General features: G+C 42.9%; 1 protein-coding gene across 1 annotated transcript in view; it reads left to right on the forward strand.

Moving 5' to 3' along the window:
- PDE1C (phosphodiesterase 1C) overlaps positions 1-18414 on the forward strand; it is a 779225-nt gene that overhangs the window by 569641 nt on the left and 191170 nt on the right. Inside the window, exons 4-5 of the mRNA XM_066584468.1 lie at positions 9902-10015; positions 12457-12639. Coding sequence (XP_066440565.1) covers positions 9902-10015; positions 12457-12639 — 297 coding nt within the window. The remainder of the gene's footprint in view (positions 1-9901; positions 10016-12456; positions 12640-18414) is intronic.

Consider the following 18414-nt stretch of genomic DNA (forward strand, 5'->3'; position numbering starts at 1 on the left):
ACCAAAATAACTTTACTAAAAGGAATAGTCTCATCCAGAAATCCGCCTCTGTCCACTATGGATATCCCAGCCAATAATATACTGGGCTATATAGCAAACTAGCTGATATACCCGGCTTCGCCCGAGTTAATTTGGTACTGGTGTTTATCTGGTGTTCACACGGAAAATCTTATGAAGTCGTGGTTACTTTAGAGATACTGAGGAAAAACATATGTTCACCATTTTGCATAGTTCTCTGCGTTACCCAGGAAATACCACGGGGAGGTAACCATGCAACGTTTCCTTTATATAAAATGACATCAGGAAGTGAGAGAATTAGATTACGTACATAAAATTTGGACACTAATTCTTTTGCGCTTAGAATTGAATAATGGAGTTGGGACCCATTAACTTTTCATATTTATGACATAATCAATGCTTGTGCCAAATTTCACAATTCTATGACACCAGAAGGTGAAAAAATTACATTCCGCATGTAAAATTTCGACGCCAATTCTTTTGCGCTAGAATTGAATAATCAAGTTGGGACCTATGAACTTTTCCTATTTATGACATAATCAATGCTCGTGCCAAATTTCACGTTTCTATGACACCGGAAAGTGAGAAAATTACATTCCGCACGTAAAATTTGGACGCTAATTCTTTTGCGCATAGAATTGAATAATCGAGTTGGGACCCATTAGCTTTTCCTATTTATGACATAATCAATGCTCATGCCAAATTTCAAGTTTCTATGACACCGGAAAGTGAGAAAATTACATTCCATACGTAAAATTTGGACGCTAATTCTTTTGCGCATAGAATTGAATAATCGAGTTGGGACCCATTAGCTTTTCCTATTTATGACATAATCAATGCTCATGCCAAATTTCACGTTTCTATGACACCGAAAAGTGAGAAAATTACATTCCGTACGTAAAATTTCGACGCTAATTCTTTTGCGCATAGAATTGAATAATCGAGTTGGGACCCATTAGCTTTTACAATTTATGACATAATCAATGCCCGTGCCAAATTTTAAGTTTCTATGTGAGAAAATTACATTCCGTACGTAAAATTTGGACGCTAATTCTTTTGCGCATAGAATTAAATAATCGAGTTAGGACCCATTAGCTTTTCCTATTTATGACATAATCAATGCTCGTGCCAAATTTCACGTTTCTATGACACTGGAAAGTGAGAAAAATACATTCCGTACGTAAAATTTTGATGCTAATTCTTTTGCGCATAGAATTGAATAATCGAGTTGGGACCCATTAGCTTTTCCTATTTATGACATAATCAATGCTCGTGCCAAATTTCACGTTTCTATGACACTGGAAAGTGAGAAAAATACATTCCGTACGTAAAATTTTGACGCTAATTCTTTTGCGCATAGAATTGAATAGTGGAGTTGGGACCCATTAGCTTTTCCTATTTATGACATAATCAATGTTTGTGCCAAATTTTAAGTTTCTATGTGAGAAAATTAGATTCCGTACGTAAAATTTGGACGCTAATTCTTTTACGCATAGAATTGAATAATCGAGTTGGGACCCATTAGCTTTTCCTATTTATGACATAATCAATGCCCGTGCCAAATTTCGAGTTTCTATGACACCGGGAAGTGAAAAAAATAGATTCCGTACGTAAAAGTTGGACGCTAGTTCTTTTGCGCATAGAATTGAATAATGGAGTTGGGACCCATTACCTTTTCCTATTTATGACATATCCAATGCCCGTGCCAAGTTTTAAGTTTCTATGACATTGGGAAGTGAGAGATTTAGATTATGTGCGTTAAATTTCGACGCCAATTCTTTTGCGCTATAATTGAATAATCGAGTTGAAATAATAGAAGCGTTCACACAAAGGAATTTTAGCCGCACAAAACATTCGCACCTGCAAAAGATAGGATATGCGAGTGCAAGCTCACATGTCCGCTCCGAGGTGCGTGCAAAGATAGGATATGGCCTTGAAAGCACGCAGCACGCACCTTTATTCAAGTAGCTTGAAGTAGCCAATTCACGCAATCTTTTACAAACCCCCCGCTAAGTATTCCATACCTAACACAGGAGGAAGTGCAGAGCCAGTTAAAGAGGATTAAAATCAATAAATTGCCGGGCCCAAAGGGAATGCACTCAATGGTTTTAAGGGAACTAAGTCACGAGATAGGCAGACCGCTATTTCTTATATTTAGGGACAGCATTGAGACCCAGGGTGGTACCACTAGATTGGCACATTGTCAGTGTGTTCCCAATATACAAAAAGGGTCTAAAAGAGAACCTGGTTACTACAGGTCAGTAAGGCCTCATGTCCACGGGGAAAATCAGATCCGCTGCAGATTCTCCATGGAGAATCTGCAGCGGGTCCCTCCTGCCCCGCGGACATGAGCGCCGAAAATAGCAATTTAAAAGAATTTACCTATCCGGCGCGGGCGACGAAGGTCAGCTGTTCCTCACGGCCGGATCTTCATTTTCGGCCGGCGGATGAATTCCTGACGCCGGCGGCACGTCGCCGGCACGTCGTCGACGTGCCGCGCGCATGCGCCGGGCACATCCGCCGAGCCGAAGCAAGGGAGATGCGGCCGTGAGGAAGAGCAGAGCTTCGCGGCCCGCTGCGGGTGAGTAAATGCTTTAAATTCCTATTTTAGGTCTCCCGCGGATCCGGACGGCTTCCATAGGCTTCAATAGAAGCCCGCGGGAGCCGTCCCCGCGGGAGACCCGCATGAAAATGGAGCATGGTCCAGATTTTTTCATGCTCCATTTTTTTTTAAATCACTTTTATTGACGATCCGCGGGTATTTATGTACCCGCGGGTGGTCAATGCATCCCTATGGGGTGCGGATCCGCGTGCAGGTAATCCGCTGCGGATCCTAAATCCTATTTTCCCCGTGGACATGAGCCCTAAGTCTCACTTCAATAATTGGAAAATATTGGGGGGGGGGGGGGATTCTGAGAGACGCCATCTTAGTATACCTCAAGGAAAACAACGTAATACCTCCTCACCAGCATGGGTTCATGAGGGGTCGATCATGTCAGACCAATCTGATCAGCTTCTATGATGAAGTAAGTTCTAGGCTGGACCTGACAGAGTTTATTGATCTCGTATATCTGGATTTCTCTAAAGCATTTGACACCGTGCCGCATAATAGGCTGATATACAAAATGAGACAGCTCGGTCGGGCCAAAAACGTGTGTATCTGGGTAAAGAACGTGCTCAGAGATAGAAAGCAGAGGGTGGTAATAAATGGTTCGTACCCTGATTGGGCCACCGTCGCTAGTGGGGCGCCACAGGGCTCAGTGCTAGGCCCCATTCTGTTTAATATATTTATCAATGACCTGGTAGAGGGGCTGCACAGCAAAATATCAATATTTGTTGATGATATGAAATTATACAAGATAATTAATACAAAGAAGGACAATATGCAGCTACAAACCGACCTAGATAAGCTGGGGGCTTGGGTAGAAAAATGGCAAAGGAAGTTCATTATTGATAAATGTAAGGTTGTGCACATGGGCAGGAGAAACGGATGTCACCAATATTCACTAAATGGGGTACTGCAAGGGAAAAGTGAGATGGAAAAAGACCTAGGGGTATTCGTTGACTGTAGACTTAATTGGAGCAGTCAATGCTAGTCAGCTCCTGCAAAAGCAAACTTGTCAGGTCTCACATGGAACTCTGTGTACAGTTCTGGACACCGGTGCTCAGGAAAGATGTTGCAGTGATTGAGGGGGTTCAAAAAAGGGCAACTAAATTAATAAAGGAAATTAGAGGACGGGAATACCCAGAGGGGATATCAAAATTCAGATTATTCAGCCTGGAAAACAGACAGATAAGGGGCGACCAAGTCAGAGAATCATAGAATAGTAGAGTTGGAAGGAACCTGCAGGGTCATCTGGTCCAAACCCCTGCTCAGTGCAGGATTTACTAAGTCAACCCAGACAAATATTTGTCCAGCCTTTATTTGAACACTTCCATTGAAGGAGAACTCGACACCTCCCGTGGAACCTGTTCTACTTATTGATCACCCTCATTGATAGAAAGTTTTTTTTATTGTCTAATTTGTGTCTCCTCTCTTTCAGTTTCATCCCATTGCTTCTAGTCTTTCCTTGTGCAAATAAGAATAGGGCTGATCCCTCTGCACTGTGACAGCCCTTCAGATATTTGTAGACCGCTATTAAGTCTCCTCTCAGCCTTCTTTTTTGCAAGCTAAACATTCTCAGATCCTTTAACCGTTCCTATATAGGACATGATTTGCAGATCGCTCACCATCTTGGTAACTCTTCTCTGAACTTGCTCCAGTTTGTCTATGTCTTTTTTGAAGTGGGTTGCCCAGAACTGGACACAGTATTCCAGATGAGGTCGGACTAAGATAGAGTAGAGGGGAATAATTACCTCACGTGATCTAGACTCTATGCTTCTCTTAATAAATCCCAGAATTGTGTTTGCCTTTTTTGGCTGCTGCTTCACATTGTTGACTCATGTTCAGTCTATGATTAGTGATGAGCGAGTATACTCGCTAAAGGCAATTGCTCGAGCGAGCATTGCCCTTAGCGAGTACCTGCCCGCTCGAGACAAAAGGTTCGGGTGCCAGCGGTGGGCAGGGAGCTGCGGGGAAGAGCGGGGAGGGACAGAGGGGAAATCTCTCTCTCCCTCTCTCCCTCCCGCTCCCCCCTGCTGACTGCCGCTACTCACCGCTCCCTTGCTCCGGCACCCGAACCTTTTGTCTCGAGCGGGCAGGTGCTCGCTAAGGGTAATGGTCGCTCGAGCAATTGCCCTTAGCGAGTATACTCGCTCATCTCTATCTATGATCTATTAGTATACCCAAGTCTTTTTCACATGTGCTGCTGCTTAGCCCAATTCCTCCCATTCTGTATGTACTTTTTTCATTTTTCTTGCGCATATGTAGGACTTTGCATTTCTCCTTGTTAAATACCATTCTGTTAGTTGCTGCCTAGTGTTCAAGCTTTTCTAGATCTTTTTGAATACTCTCTTCTCTAGTGTTAGCTATGCCTTCTAGCTTTGTATCATCAGCAAATTTGATCAGTTTCCCATCAATTCCCTCATTCAGATCATTTATAAAATTGTTGACCAACACTGGGCCTAGGACAGAGCCTTGTGGTACCCCACTTGATACATTTTTCCACTTGGATGTGCAGCCATTTAGACCACTCTTTGAGTACGATCACTCAGCTAGTTGTGAATCCACCTAACAGTTGCCTTGTCAATCCCATATTTGGTCATTTTTTCAATAAGTATGGTATGAGATACTTTGTCAAATGCTTTACTAAAGTCAAGATATACTATATCCACCGTATTTCTCTGATCAACCCAGTCAGTGATACTATCATAGAAGGGAATTAGATTCGTCTGGCATGACTTGTTTGTTACAAACTCATGCTGGCTCTGGTTAATTACTCCATTTTACTCCATTTTTATCCAAGTACTGGCATACATGCTGTTTAATAATTTGTTCAAAGATCTTTCCCAGTAATATCTGGATGATGAAGATTTGCATTATTTACATTTGGCTGACCTGGATTTGGGGGGGGGGGAGTTAGAGACCATTCAGACCCCCCCCCCCCCCAGTAAAATAAGTAACACTTTTCTATTCTTCCTCTGAAATGTCTAAGTAGCGCAGGGTGTATTTTGCTGAGAGGTTCTATACAGTGACCACTATTCTTCTATTATTTCCTGGTATAGAAGTCAGGCTCACAGGCCTGTAGTTTCCTGGATCCAATTTCTTCCCTATTTGAAGATAGGTACAACATTTGCCCTTTTCTAATCTTCTCGGATTTCTCCTGCTCTCCGTGAATTGTCAAAGATTATGGCAAGTGGTTCAGTGGGGTTGCTGATCTGAGTCTTGGAGTCAGGTAGGAACTCAAACGTTGATCCAGGGAATTCTGACTGCCATTATGGAGTCACAAAGGAAACTTTTCCTCCAAATTAGCTAAATTGCCAGCTGCCTCATTGGGGTTTTTTGCCTTCCTCTGGATCAACAATAGGGGTGGGGGGTAGAAACAGGCTGAACTAGATGGAGATTGTCTTCATTCAGCCTAACATACTATGTTTTACAGCACTATAGCTTGCAGCTATAGTGCGCGAAAAGAACGCTCGTGTGAAAGAGCCCTAATACTGAGAACTCTCGACTCTTTCTGCTACTTTTTCCTGTATTGGACTTAAAAGCCAAATGCCAATATGTAAGTCTGCACAGAATTTTAAATGGTAGCATATATATATATACATATACATATATATATATATATATATATATATATATATATTAGAGATATACAATAATAGGAATAACATATGCCAAATACATATTCCAAAATAATTATTCAAGCATGTATTCAGCTGTCATCAACTTTGACAACCTAAAGCGCCGTAACCAGTAAGTGCTAGAGAGACATTTCAGGACATTTCCATGCGTGCCAGCAGTAATACAGCATACCTTAGAAAAAGACGTTTTTAAGACGTGAGCCCTATCCGAATTACTGTGAGCATCTGCTAGGATCTTCTTCATCACGTAAGTGCCCTCTGGGGCAAGACGTTCCATCCAGGCTTGATTGCACCTCCCTCTGTCCCCTGCAAATGCAATAATCAAGCCTAGATTGGATAAGTTGTTGCTGTCACAGGACACTTCCCTTCTGAAGAAATGCCCAGTGGACACTCATCGTAATACAGTTGGCTAAGACAAAACAAAGTGCAGAAGGGCAAGAGGATGTGAAATATGTCTGCCATTTCTTCTAATGAGAGGAACGAGTGAGTGAGACAGTTCCAATTATATCACATGAAAATATTCTTCACACATGGACTCTTTTCTGTAATGGAGCTACCACCCCAGCCGAAGCTAATATATTTACATAGACAAAACCACCGTGGGAGTGAAAGCAGCCATCAGGTCCCATCTTGTTTAGTAGGATCTTTGTGCTGTAGAAACACCCCTCAGCATGGCCTTTAAGAGTATATCTGCGAAATTAGAACTAATTCTATGTAAATGAGGTCCTAGCAACACAAAGCTGTTTCCAGATCAGTCTTTATATATATTCTGCAATATTGCTGGTCTACAAAAGTCTAATATGGTACAGATAGTTTAACTTCACTTTGATAGTTTCTACAACAACATATTATATCTTATATAAAGCGATTGAAAAGCTATTTTTCTCTTGTCTTAACACAATGAATCCATTTGAAAAGTTATTGCCATGGCAAATAAACTGTGGCACAGAACAGTTTCTTCTGACTCATAATAAAGATACTGTGGTAGTGGAGATACACTTGGGGTTTTCGGATTGAACACACGCCTTCCCGTGCCTCCACTCTATATACCTGTTTGATTACTTACTATCTTTGTTGCTTAGGGGCACTTGCTGGTGGATTTCTATTTAGGATTAGGGATTTCATCTGTTCAATCTCTTAATGGGTGCTTCATACTTATACTGATAACATGGTCGGACACATGTATATACAATGCGTTCGGAAAGTCTTCAGAGCCTCTCACTTTTTTTACATTTTGCTATGTTGTGGTCTTGTACAAATAAAATTGAAAAAAATTTCAAGTTTTTCCCATTATTCTGCACTCAATATCCCAAAGTGACAACAGAATGTTAGACATTTTTGTAAATGTTTAAAAAATGAAAAACTAACATTTTGCAGTGATATAAGTATTCATGCTCTTTGGCGTGACACTTTAAATTTAGCTCTGCAGGCCTCCCATTTCTCCTGATCCTCTTTAAATGGAAGACGTGTGGAACAATTGGAGCTCTTCCAAGAGCTGCCAATGCACCAAATTAAGTAATCGGAGAAGGGTCTTGGTAAGAGAAGTGACCAAGAACCCAATAGTCACTGTGGCTCCAGAGATCCTGTGTGCAGATGGGAGAAACTTTTAGAAGGTCAACCATCACTGCAGCCTCCACCAATCTAGGCTTCATGGCAGAGCAGCCAGAAAGAAGCCTCCTCAGTATAAGACACATAAAAGCTGCCTGGGAGCTTGCCAAAAAGCACCTAAAGAACCCTCAGACTGGCCTGATAAAACTAAGTTGGAACTTTTTAGCCTTAATTCTAAGTGTTATGTCTGGAGAAAACCCAGCACCACTCATCACCTGCCCAACACCATCCCTACAGTGAAGCTTGGTGGTGGCAGCATCATGCTGGCAGGGTGTTTTTCAGCAGTTGAAACAGGGAGACTGGTCAGAGTTCATGGAAAGCTGAAAGTAGCAAAGTATGGAGACCTTCCAACAAGAAAAGACAATGACCCTAAGCACTCAGCCAAAGTACAGAAGTGGCTTATGGAAAAATCTGTGAATGTCTGTGAGTGCCCCCCCCCCCCAATCGAAAATCTCTGGAAAGACCTGAAACGTTTGTTCACAGATGGCCCCTAGGTAACCTGACAGAGCTTGAGAGGATCTGCAAAGAATGGCAGAAACCCCCTGAATCCAGATGTGTTAACCTCGTGGCATCATACCCTAGAAGACTGAAGGCTGTAATTGCTGCTAAAGCTGCTTCAGCTACGTACTGAGTACAGGGTGTGAGTACTTATTAACATAGTTTTAACATAGTTCGTTAGGCTGAATGAAGACAATGTCCATCTAGTCCAGCCTGTCTATCCTCCTGTGTTGATCCAGAGGAAGGCAAAAAAACCCAAGGGCAGAAGCCAGATAGCCCTAATGGCAATCAGACTGTTCCCTGGATCAACCCCTAATAGTTCCTACCTGCCTGTATACCCGGATTAACAATTAACATAAGATTTATATCCTGTAATATCCTTCCGCTCTAGAAAGACATCTAGTCCCCTTTTAAACTCCTCTATGGATTTTGCCATCACCACTTCCTCCGGCAGAGAGTTCCACAGTCTAACTGCTCTTACAGTAAAGAATCCCCTTCTATGTTGGTGATGAAACCTGCTTTCCTCTAATCGTAACGGATGTCCTCTTGTTACCGTTGCGGTATTTCATTTTTTTTTACTCACAAAGATTTCTACCATTCTGTTGTCACTTTATCATTATGGGGTATTGAGTACAGAATATTGGGGAAAAGTTGATTTTTTTTAATTTGCACAAGGGAACAACATAACAAAATGTAAAAAGGTGAAAGCGGCTGAAGACTTTCTGAATGCATTGTGTCTTGCATCTCTGTCTTTTTTCGCATTGACTATAACCTGTCCTGTATGAAATGGTTGTTGCTATAGCATACTGATTTTTGTAACTTTTTATCATATTGAACCCTTAGCTAGTATTCATTATTTCTGGCTGGAGGTTCCACAAGGGTAGAGGGTGGGGATGCAGTCGTTATTTTGGGAGTGCCCCTGTTTCATACATTGTGTCTATAAACGTATCAATGTGGAGTATTTATGTGCATTTTTCAATAGATATTGTGTATTATTTACCATCTAAAGTCTATCTTTGCATATTCTATTTACCAGATTGAATTTTCTACCAACTTTTTATTCTTTGGTTCGTCGCAAAACAGTTTCTTAACACATTAAATGTCAGGTTAATCTTTGCTACAACTGAAATGTTATATGAATATTTAGAGCAACATCAACCATAAAAGTGAACGATGTGGGTACCAACACCCAAAAACACACTTGCTATGCTTTCGAGCATTTGTTATTTAAATGGTGTGGCACCCTACAGTGAAGTGAGCGCAGTTCTCGCTGCCTACACTATACAACCGGGAATGCTAAACTAGGGTAATATTCATTTCTAATAACATTATGTAGTAATTAGACTGAAAGCTGAATGTTTGAATTACTCAAATAATTCATTTGCAATTATAACATATTTCTGGAATAATCTCACTGCAGTTCATTTGCCGTTGAGTGAATGTGGATGTAGCGCATAGTGCTTAGAATTAAAATCTAATAAGCTTTTACGTCTTCGGATCGTCTGATATATTTCCTTTTTTATGTGACCCGCAGGTTACGATGTCTGGTAAAACAGCTGGAGAGAGGAGAAGCTTCTGTGGTAGACCTGAAGAAGAATCTGGAATATGCAGCCACTGTGCTTGAGTCGGTTTATATTGATGAGACAAGGTGAGCCAGGCTCATACATCCTCATGTGTGACGTATTATCTTGTAGTGTTACAGTATTATTTTAGGGGCTAGTATCTAATTATAAAAAACTGTGTAATTGTTAAACAGCAATGAAAGCAGACATACTGTATTCTAAAACTGCAAAAACGTTCCATAATACAGGCATGAACAAGGCTCTGTTCACATTGCCATTAAGGAGCCTCTAAACGAGATCCAGTCACTTTTGACAATATCAGAGAATGCAGCAACATTCTTGTCACCAAAATGCCGAAAAACTTTTATAGGCCCCTGATGGACCCCATTCATAACTCAGTGGGGTTTTCTGACCACCACATGGTTTTTACTTCCATAGTCATGCTACCAGTATGAACATGGCCTTATCTTTGGAAACAATTTAATATCACATATGAAAAATGTGGAAGGATAAGGATATTGTATACAGTCTATATTGTTTCAGTAGTAAAGATAATTAGGACATTTTCCCGATCATTCCCTTCTGTAAGCCAGAGCAGAAACCCCACTAGATAGAGCCGCTCTCATCCTGGAGGTCCTGCTGCATTCTTGCATTACTCATTGATCTCAACAGACTCCATACTGTGCTTGACATCTCTGTAGTATTAACATACCGTATATACTCGAGTATAAGCCGAGTTTTTCAGCACATTTTTTGTGCTGAAAAAGCCCCCTCAGCTTATACTCGAGCCAGGGAAGGGTTAAAAAAAAACCCTCCATACTCCGCTCCAAGACGGCATCTATGTCTCCGGCAGCGGTGCGGCAAGCTGCTTTAGAATTCTCCCCGCTGTCATCTCCCTGCTTGGCTTTCAAATCCCCTGCCATCAGAGCTGTGAAAGGAAGCTCTGTGATTGGATCGAGCGCCGGCCATTCACATTCGGCGCTCAATCATTCACAGCCTGTCACAGCACTGACGGTGGAGAATGACAGAGCCAAGCAGAGAGGACAGCACGGAGGATTTTAGCAGCTTGCCACACCGCCATTGGGGACACAGACGCCGGCTGGGTGGTGAGTAGGGAGGTATTTTGTTTTACCTAGCATATACTCGAGTATAGCTTGGCTTATACTCGAGTTAATACGTTTTACAAGTTTTTTGTGGTAAAACTTATTGACTCGGCTTATACTCGGGTCAGCTAATACTCGAGTATTTATGGTAGTAACATAGTATGTAAGGTTGAAAAAAGACATTTGTCCAACCAGTTCAGCCTATTGCCCCTCAGTGTTGATCCAGAGGAAGGCAAAAAACCCCCCAAAAAACAATGAGGTAGAAGACAATTTTGGAGCACCCCCTTGTTACTGTCCTGGGTATAAATAGATGATCGGAGAGATCTCTGTACTGACCCCCGATATATCTATACATAGTTATTAGAGCGCCCACTTGTTACAGTCTTGCTTATAATAGATGATAGGACATTTCTGTATTGTCCCCTGATATATCTGTAGATAGTTATTAGCGTGCCCCCTTGTTACAGTCTTGGGTATAAGTAGATGATGGGAGAGATCTCTGTACTGATGCCTGATATATCTATACATAGTTATTAGCGTGCCCCCTTGTTACAGTCCTGGATATAAATAGATGATGGAAGAGATCTCTGTATTGTCCCCAGATATATACATAGTTATTAGATTGCCCCTCAGCTGTCTTTTTACTGAACTAAATAATCCCAATAACCTCTCTGGGTATTGTAGTCCGCCCTTTCCATTTATTACTTTAGTTGCCCGCCTCTGCACTCGCTCAAGCTCTGATATGCCCTTCTTGAGTACCGGTGCCCCAAACTGTCCACAATATTCCATCTGTGGTCTGACCAGTGACTTGTAAAGAGGAAGAACAATGTTCTTGTCATGCGCCCCTAGACCTCTTTTGATGCACCCCATAATCCTATTTGCCTTGGTAGCAGCTGCCTGACACTGGTTGCTCCAGTTAAGTTTACAATTAACCAAAATCCCCAAGTCCTTGTCCATGTCGGTTTTGCCCAACGGTTTCCCATTGCTATAGGTAAGAACAGGATATGGCAGCTGCTCAATATTTAACCTGACAACCTTTTTATTAAACCTATTGTGATACACTATAAATAAATTAACCTTATGGCAAGTGTCCAGATTAATTAATAATATGAATATTATTTCAGTTGCTAACATAGTGCCAATTGGACAAGCTTTCTCTGGCATTAGATTCCATCCTAATACAGAATAGCTCATATTCGACTTTATATTTTGCCAAGGGGGCCATTGTCTGGATAGGGTCATCCCTCTTTTCAACAATCCATAACAATACACTCAACTCCAATGTTAATCATTTAGTGTCCTATTGGAACATGTCTAGATTATTATTTGATATGAATATTGCTCATGTGCCTGCAGTAATAGTCGCCACCAACCTCTGTACATTTAGGCACTGCAGATAAATAACAAACTGTTGTTTTCTCCAGACGTTTACTGGATACAGAAGATGAACTCAGTGACATCCAGTCAGACTCGGTGCCCTCAGAAGTGCGGGACTGGCTCGCTTCTACATTTACCCGACAAATGGGGATGATGTTAAAGAGAACAGAGGAAAAGCCGCGGTTTAGGAGCATTGTTCATGCAGTGCAGGCTGGGATATTTGTGGAAAGGTAAGGATATGTTGTAAAATCTTGTGTTATGTCATGTGTTTCTTTTTTATGGCTCCAGTAGCACATTGGATTTATTATACCAGAGATAGAAGATTCTTCTTCTATTTTCTGAACCTTGAGGTGTATGTATTCTGAATGATAGCGCAGATCTTACCTGGATAACAACCATACTCCAGCGGAGGTAATAACTGCTGCTCCCGCCGACACTTCACTTTCACACATTTTCACCATTTAATCCATAAATACAGTAATTAGGGATAGCACTTTGGAAATGTACAAATGTGGATATAAATGAACCGAGTAGGGATTCACCTGGTGTTAGCAGCCCGACCTAAAATGTTGGCTGGCCGCAACACCTGCCTGTCCCTGGAAGCGTGATAATACACTCAATCCTTATGTATACCAATACATCCGCAAGGCAGAAGAGGGTCCGGGATTACACCAAGCAGCGTAGAAGAAATTCAGAGAATAAAGCCAATGAATGTAAAAAAAATACAGCGCTCATACTGATAAAAGGGTGAACAATAAGTAGAGGACTTCCTCAAGAAAAGAGGCTCCTGTCCCCAAGACCCCCTTAGTATGGGAACCGGCAGCCAATAGGTGGATGAATCACAGACAAACAATGGTAAGGAAGGTCCACATAGCTTAAATAAAATACAAGCAATGCGTTAAATACTTTTAAGTAAACTTTATCCTTTTACCCCAAATAAACTTTTAGTGCCAACAACTTGTCTCACACGTGTTTATTACAGAACTATTGCATATATTATATATCCAAGCATTGTATAAAAAGTGGATGTGTTACCTACAACATTTAGACTCTTCACCTAAATATCTCTGGAGGTTCCCAGCCCTAAAGATATGGCAGATACAAACAGTCAACACAAATATGTTGTGATTAAAGGGGTTGTACGCAATCCTCCATGAATGTGGGGTCCGAGTCAAACAGCTAATCCTCCCATATCCCGCTCTCAGAATCTCGGAAGCCAGCTGATATTGCTGGGGAAGCTGCAGCTATCCAAGCATTTCCTGCAGGCGAAATAGGGTATTAAAGGACGGCTGCAGTAACAGGATGGCACAAAGTCTGCGTGAACAGGACCCCACCCTGACATTCTAACACCCTTATGTATGCCATCTTGATACAACCCTTTAAAGGGGTTGTCTCGCGGCAAACATCAAAATTTTACTTTACCCCATTCCCCCTGTCACCCCCCTGGCATAAAATAGCAATTTAAAGCGGTTTTTAAGCCACTTGCTACTCACCGATGTGCTGAAATGTGAAGTTTTAAAAATCTTCTGCCTAAGATGGCCGCCGGTCCTTTCCCAGGGATGCACTGCTGTTTTCTCCCATGGTGCACCTCGGGTCTTCTCCCATGGTGCACCATGGGCTCTGTGCGTTCCATTGCCGATTCCAGCCTCCTGATTGGCTGGAATTGGCACACGTGACGGGGCGGAGCTACGATGACGACGCGATGACCAGCTCTCCGGCACGAGCGGCCCCATTCACCAGGCAGAAGACCGCACAGCGCAAGCGTGTCTAAAAACGCCAGAAGACATCAGAATTAGACTGCACCATGGAGACGGGGACGCCAGCAACGGAGCAGGTAAGTGAATAACTTCTGTATGGCTCATAATTAATGCACAATGTACATTACAAAGTGCATTAATATGGCCATACAGAAGTGTATAACCCCACTTGCTGCCGCGAGACAACCCCTTTAAGATGTGGTATGAGATGCAGCCTGCTTTTATTTTCCCAAGAAACAGCCCAACTCTTAGGCGTACTGTTCAGACACAGTCCCCTGTCTCTGCGTCTGTCAGGCGATGGCGTAGTCCTGCTCTCTCTCTTTCCTGAGCTTATACTATTCTCTAACAGCACTCCTGGGTTCAATTGCTTCAGGGTCTCTTGCTCAGCTGATGCACCTTTCCCAATCACCTTTCCCAATCACTGCCCTATATAGCTGCCCTGTGCCTCAGGCTCTTTCACACGAGCTTATATCGGCCGCCGTTTTCACGCCCGGCCTATATACGGTACAATCTAAGGTGTAAAAACTTGTGATTGGGCACACAAATCTAACGTTTATGTGCCCGTTCAGATGACATGGGCCCCAACACATATATTCCGCTATGCCATTGCCCCTCCCCCACGTCTGCTCACCTCCGCTCTCCTCCCCTCTGGCCGTTTGCAATGAGAGGGGGGCGTAGCTAAGCTCCCGACCCCCCCTCTCCCTTGTCCTCAGCTAGCAATGGGAGGAGGCGGGGTGGCTCCCCTCCCATTGCAACCAGCTGGTGGGGAGGAGAGAAGAGGGAGGGAGTTTCGCAGTCATGCTGCTAAATTCCCTCCCACCTCCCTTCTCCGGGCCGCTGTCATTGGCTCCTATAGGAGCCCATGCAGCAGCCGATATATTCCGGCCCAAAAGATAGTTCCAGATCTATCTTTTGGGCCCGACGTAAAAGCGCCCGGCGCTACATTGGCCGTCCGGGCGCTTTTACATCACGGGAATACGACCATGTGATCCGATGCATTGGAATCTAATGCATCAGATCATAGCGTATATCGGCCGACTGTGAAAACAGCGGGACGATATACGCTCGTGTGAAAGAGCCCTCAGACTGTTCTTCAGTGTTGTTGTGAGTTTGCTCTCTCTGACATCCTGCTTAGCTCCTGCTTCAGTATTTGTTCTCTAGCATCCTTCTGTTAGTTGTGTTTCTGCCTTTGCATCCTTTCTGTCAGTTGTCTGTTCGCCGGTTCCTGTTTTGTCCTTGTAGGCCTGTCCACCTCTCTGTTTCTCTACTACTCCCGGTTCGTCTTTTGTATATAGGAGTTCTATCTATAAGGGTCAGCTAGTCAGCTAGCACCTAGTGTAAGACCACTGGGTCGTCCTTATTAGGACGAGTGCGCTGTTCCTAGGCAGGGCTATCCCTCCTTCCCCATACCAGTTTAGGGCAAGGTATTTTCCCTAGTTCACCTCCTCAGAATGGTTACAGTCACCGGCCGTCCTTACCTCTGGTCCCCTGAGGGTCAGCTATCAGCCTCACTGTGGACTGGACCTTCGCCCACCTGGTAGGTTGATCTACGGGTTCCACATCCACAGTCCTAACAACAACTCTTTTTACTTTCAATATATTTTTATTAATTTTTCTGCATATTACCAAAAAAAAACCAAGCACAATAGATAACACTTTAAGCCTGTACAACCATATACACAATATAGCCACTAATACAATGTCTGATAGCATATGGAAAAGAATAATGAAAGAATGCTCAGAGTTCCCGCTTATGTTGTAGCCATTTAGAAATAAGGTGAAAATGAAAGGGACCAAACTGGGTCTATCTAGAATCCCAAATAAAGCGTAGATTGAGCTGCGGAAAGTGCCAAGGTCCGTTGAACCATATAGAAGTGTCCATGGCTTGGAGAAAAAAACACGTAACATTGCCGCCACTCAAACTAAATTTAAATCGCAGGCAGCGGGGCAACCTACAGAAAGCGTCATCTCCACAGTTGTTCTTGAAGTGTACGACACTCACTGGAGATCTAAGGCAGCCATGTTGCTAAGAACCTTTCCGTAAGCTTATTATTAATAGCTAGCAGTTTATCAGACATGCAAGTCACATTTAATGAAGCACTTGCTTCTGAAATGTTTGGGCAGACCGGGCTCTTCCAAGGTTTCATTATAAGCTTAGTAGTCATAAACACAAAAACAACTAAAGTGTGAGTTGGTTTAGGAACGACCTGAAGATTTCGAAATAGAAGAACATAAGTGGGGTTCTTTTTAACCCCTTAGTGACCAAGCCTGTTTATGACTTAAAGGGGTTTTCCAGGGAGAATACTATTGATAAACTGTCCTCAGGATAGGTCATCAATAGTTGATCGTCTGGGGTCCATCACTCAGGACCCCGACTGATCAGCTGATTGTTCGTCTGCTGACAGTGCTGCAATTGGAGAGAGGTTGAAGCTGAAGCAACAGAAGTCTCTGCTCCGACCTCTGTCTAATGGTCGGCGCTTGCAACTGCAGGAATGGCTCCCATTGATTTCAGTGGGAACAGTGCCTGCAGTTACAAGCACTGACCACTTCACTGAGGTTGGATCAGAACCTTCCGCTGCTTGCGCTCCAACCTTTAATGTGATTGTGGCACTGTCAATCAACTATTGATGACCTGGAAAACCCCTTTATTGACCAACTAATTTTTCATTTTTTTTGATTGCCGCATTCCTAAAGACATAACTTTTTAATTTTCCCATTAACATAGCCATATGAGTGCTTCCTTTTTGCGGGACAAGTTGTATTTTTAATGGCATCATAAAATGTATCGTACAACTTTTATTAATTTTTTAGGAGGACTGGGGAAAAAAAGAAATTCTGCCATTTGTTTTTTAATTCGCCAGCCCAATTGAAAGCAGTGGGATAGCATCTCGCTCCTCTGCCACAGCTGTGGCAGGGGATTCCTTCATCTCTGCGGGAAGTCCCCTCTGTCACAATGTTCAGTGATGAGGGGACTCCCCGTGGGAATGAAGGAATTCCCTGCCACAGTTGTCACAGCTGTGGCAGAGGAGCGCGATCTTCTCCCTATGTTGTCAATGCGGCGCTGCAGCCCCATTGACAACAAGGTGAAGGCCCTGGATGTCACAGCATCCAGGGGTTTAACATCCAAGGAATCCCCTGCCGCAGCTGCCACAGCAGGGATAGCGATCCTCTCACATTGCTTTCAATGGGGCTGCACTATATGTTGAATTTTACCTTCGTGTGACTGCACAACAAGGGCAAATAAAAAATGCGTCTGCAGCTTCGGTCACGCGTTTTTTATATGTGTTTTGTGTTTCAGTTTCACTGACCTATAGATCTTGTAAAAAAAACCCGCTTGTCTGACTGAGCCCTAAATGAGGGTTTTGACATTTTTATTTTTGTCCCATTAGGGGACTTGAGTATCACCATATTTTATGATTCTTTTAATATACTACTATACTTCAGTATAGTAGTGCTTTAGAAAGTCTATGCAGCTTAGCCAGAGGCCACAGCAACTCATCAGGACCCCAAGATCACATTGTGGGGATCCGATGGGTGAGAGAGGGACCCCCCTTCCTGTGTTAGCTCTTTACATGCTGCAATCACACTGACCACATTGTGTCAAGAGTTAGACAGCAGGAATCGTTGGCTCTTCAGTCCCTGCTGTTAGAGCAGGTGCCGGGCTGTCATCCGACAGCTGAATACTCACTTTCCCCTGGCCCAGAAGACCCAACAGGCTTCTGATATAGCGCTATTAAGAGGTGATTGCATCAGAAAACCTCTTAAAGGCCGCTGTGAAAAGTGTCTGGGTTTAAAAATAATGAAACAGAAATGTTTCCACTTTTTTGCATTCCGTTCCATTTTAAAAACGGAAACCAAATGCAATGGAAGCAAACAGGAACCTTTCTGCTTTTTTGAAAACCAATTGAAATGAATGAGAAAAAAAAGCAAACCTTTATTTCCGTTTTAATTCCATTTCTCTACTCCAAAAACTGAACAGAGAGACAGAATTATAACTGAAAGCCCCAGTGCGAGTGTGACTGTATCCTGAGGGTCCGGCAATATTTTGTGCCAAAAGTTTGGAGGAATTTTTGTGCACGTTATCTCATTTAACCCCTTGAGTGGCACGCCCGGAAATTTTCCAGGACGAGCTCCACTGCTCATAGCGACATAGCCCGGAAGATGGGAGCTGCAGAGCACAATGCCACAAGCTGTGACAGTGTGCTCTGCCTGCACAGACCCACACAGAGCAGTGCAAGGGCTTTGAAA

Source organism: Eleutherodactylus coqui, chromosome 12, assembly GCF_035609145.1.
Source record: "Eleutherodactylus coqui strain aEleCoq1 chromosome 12, aEleCoq1.hap1, whole genome shotgun sequence".
NCBI lineage: Eukaryota > Metazoa > Chordata > Amphibia > Anura > Eleutherodactylidae > Eleutherodactylus > Eleutherodactylus coqui.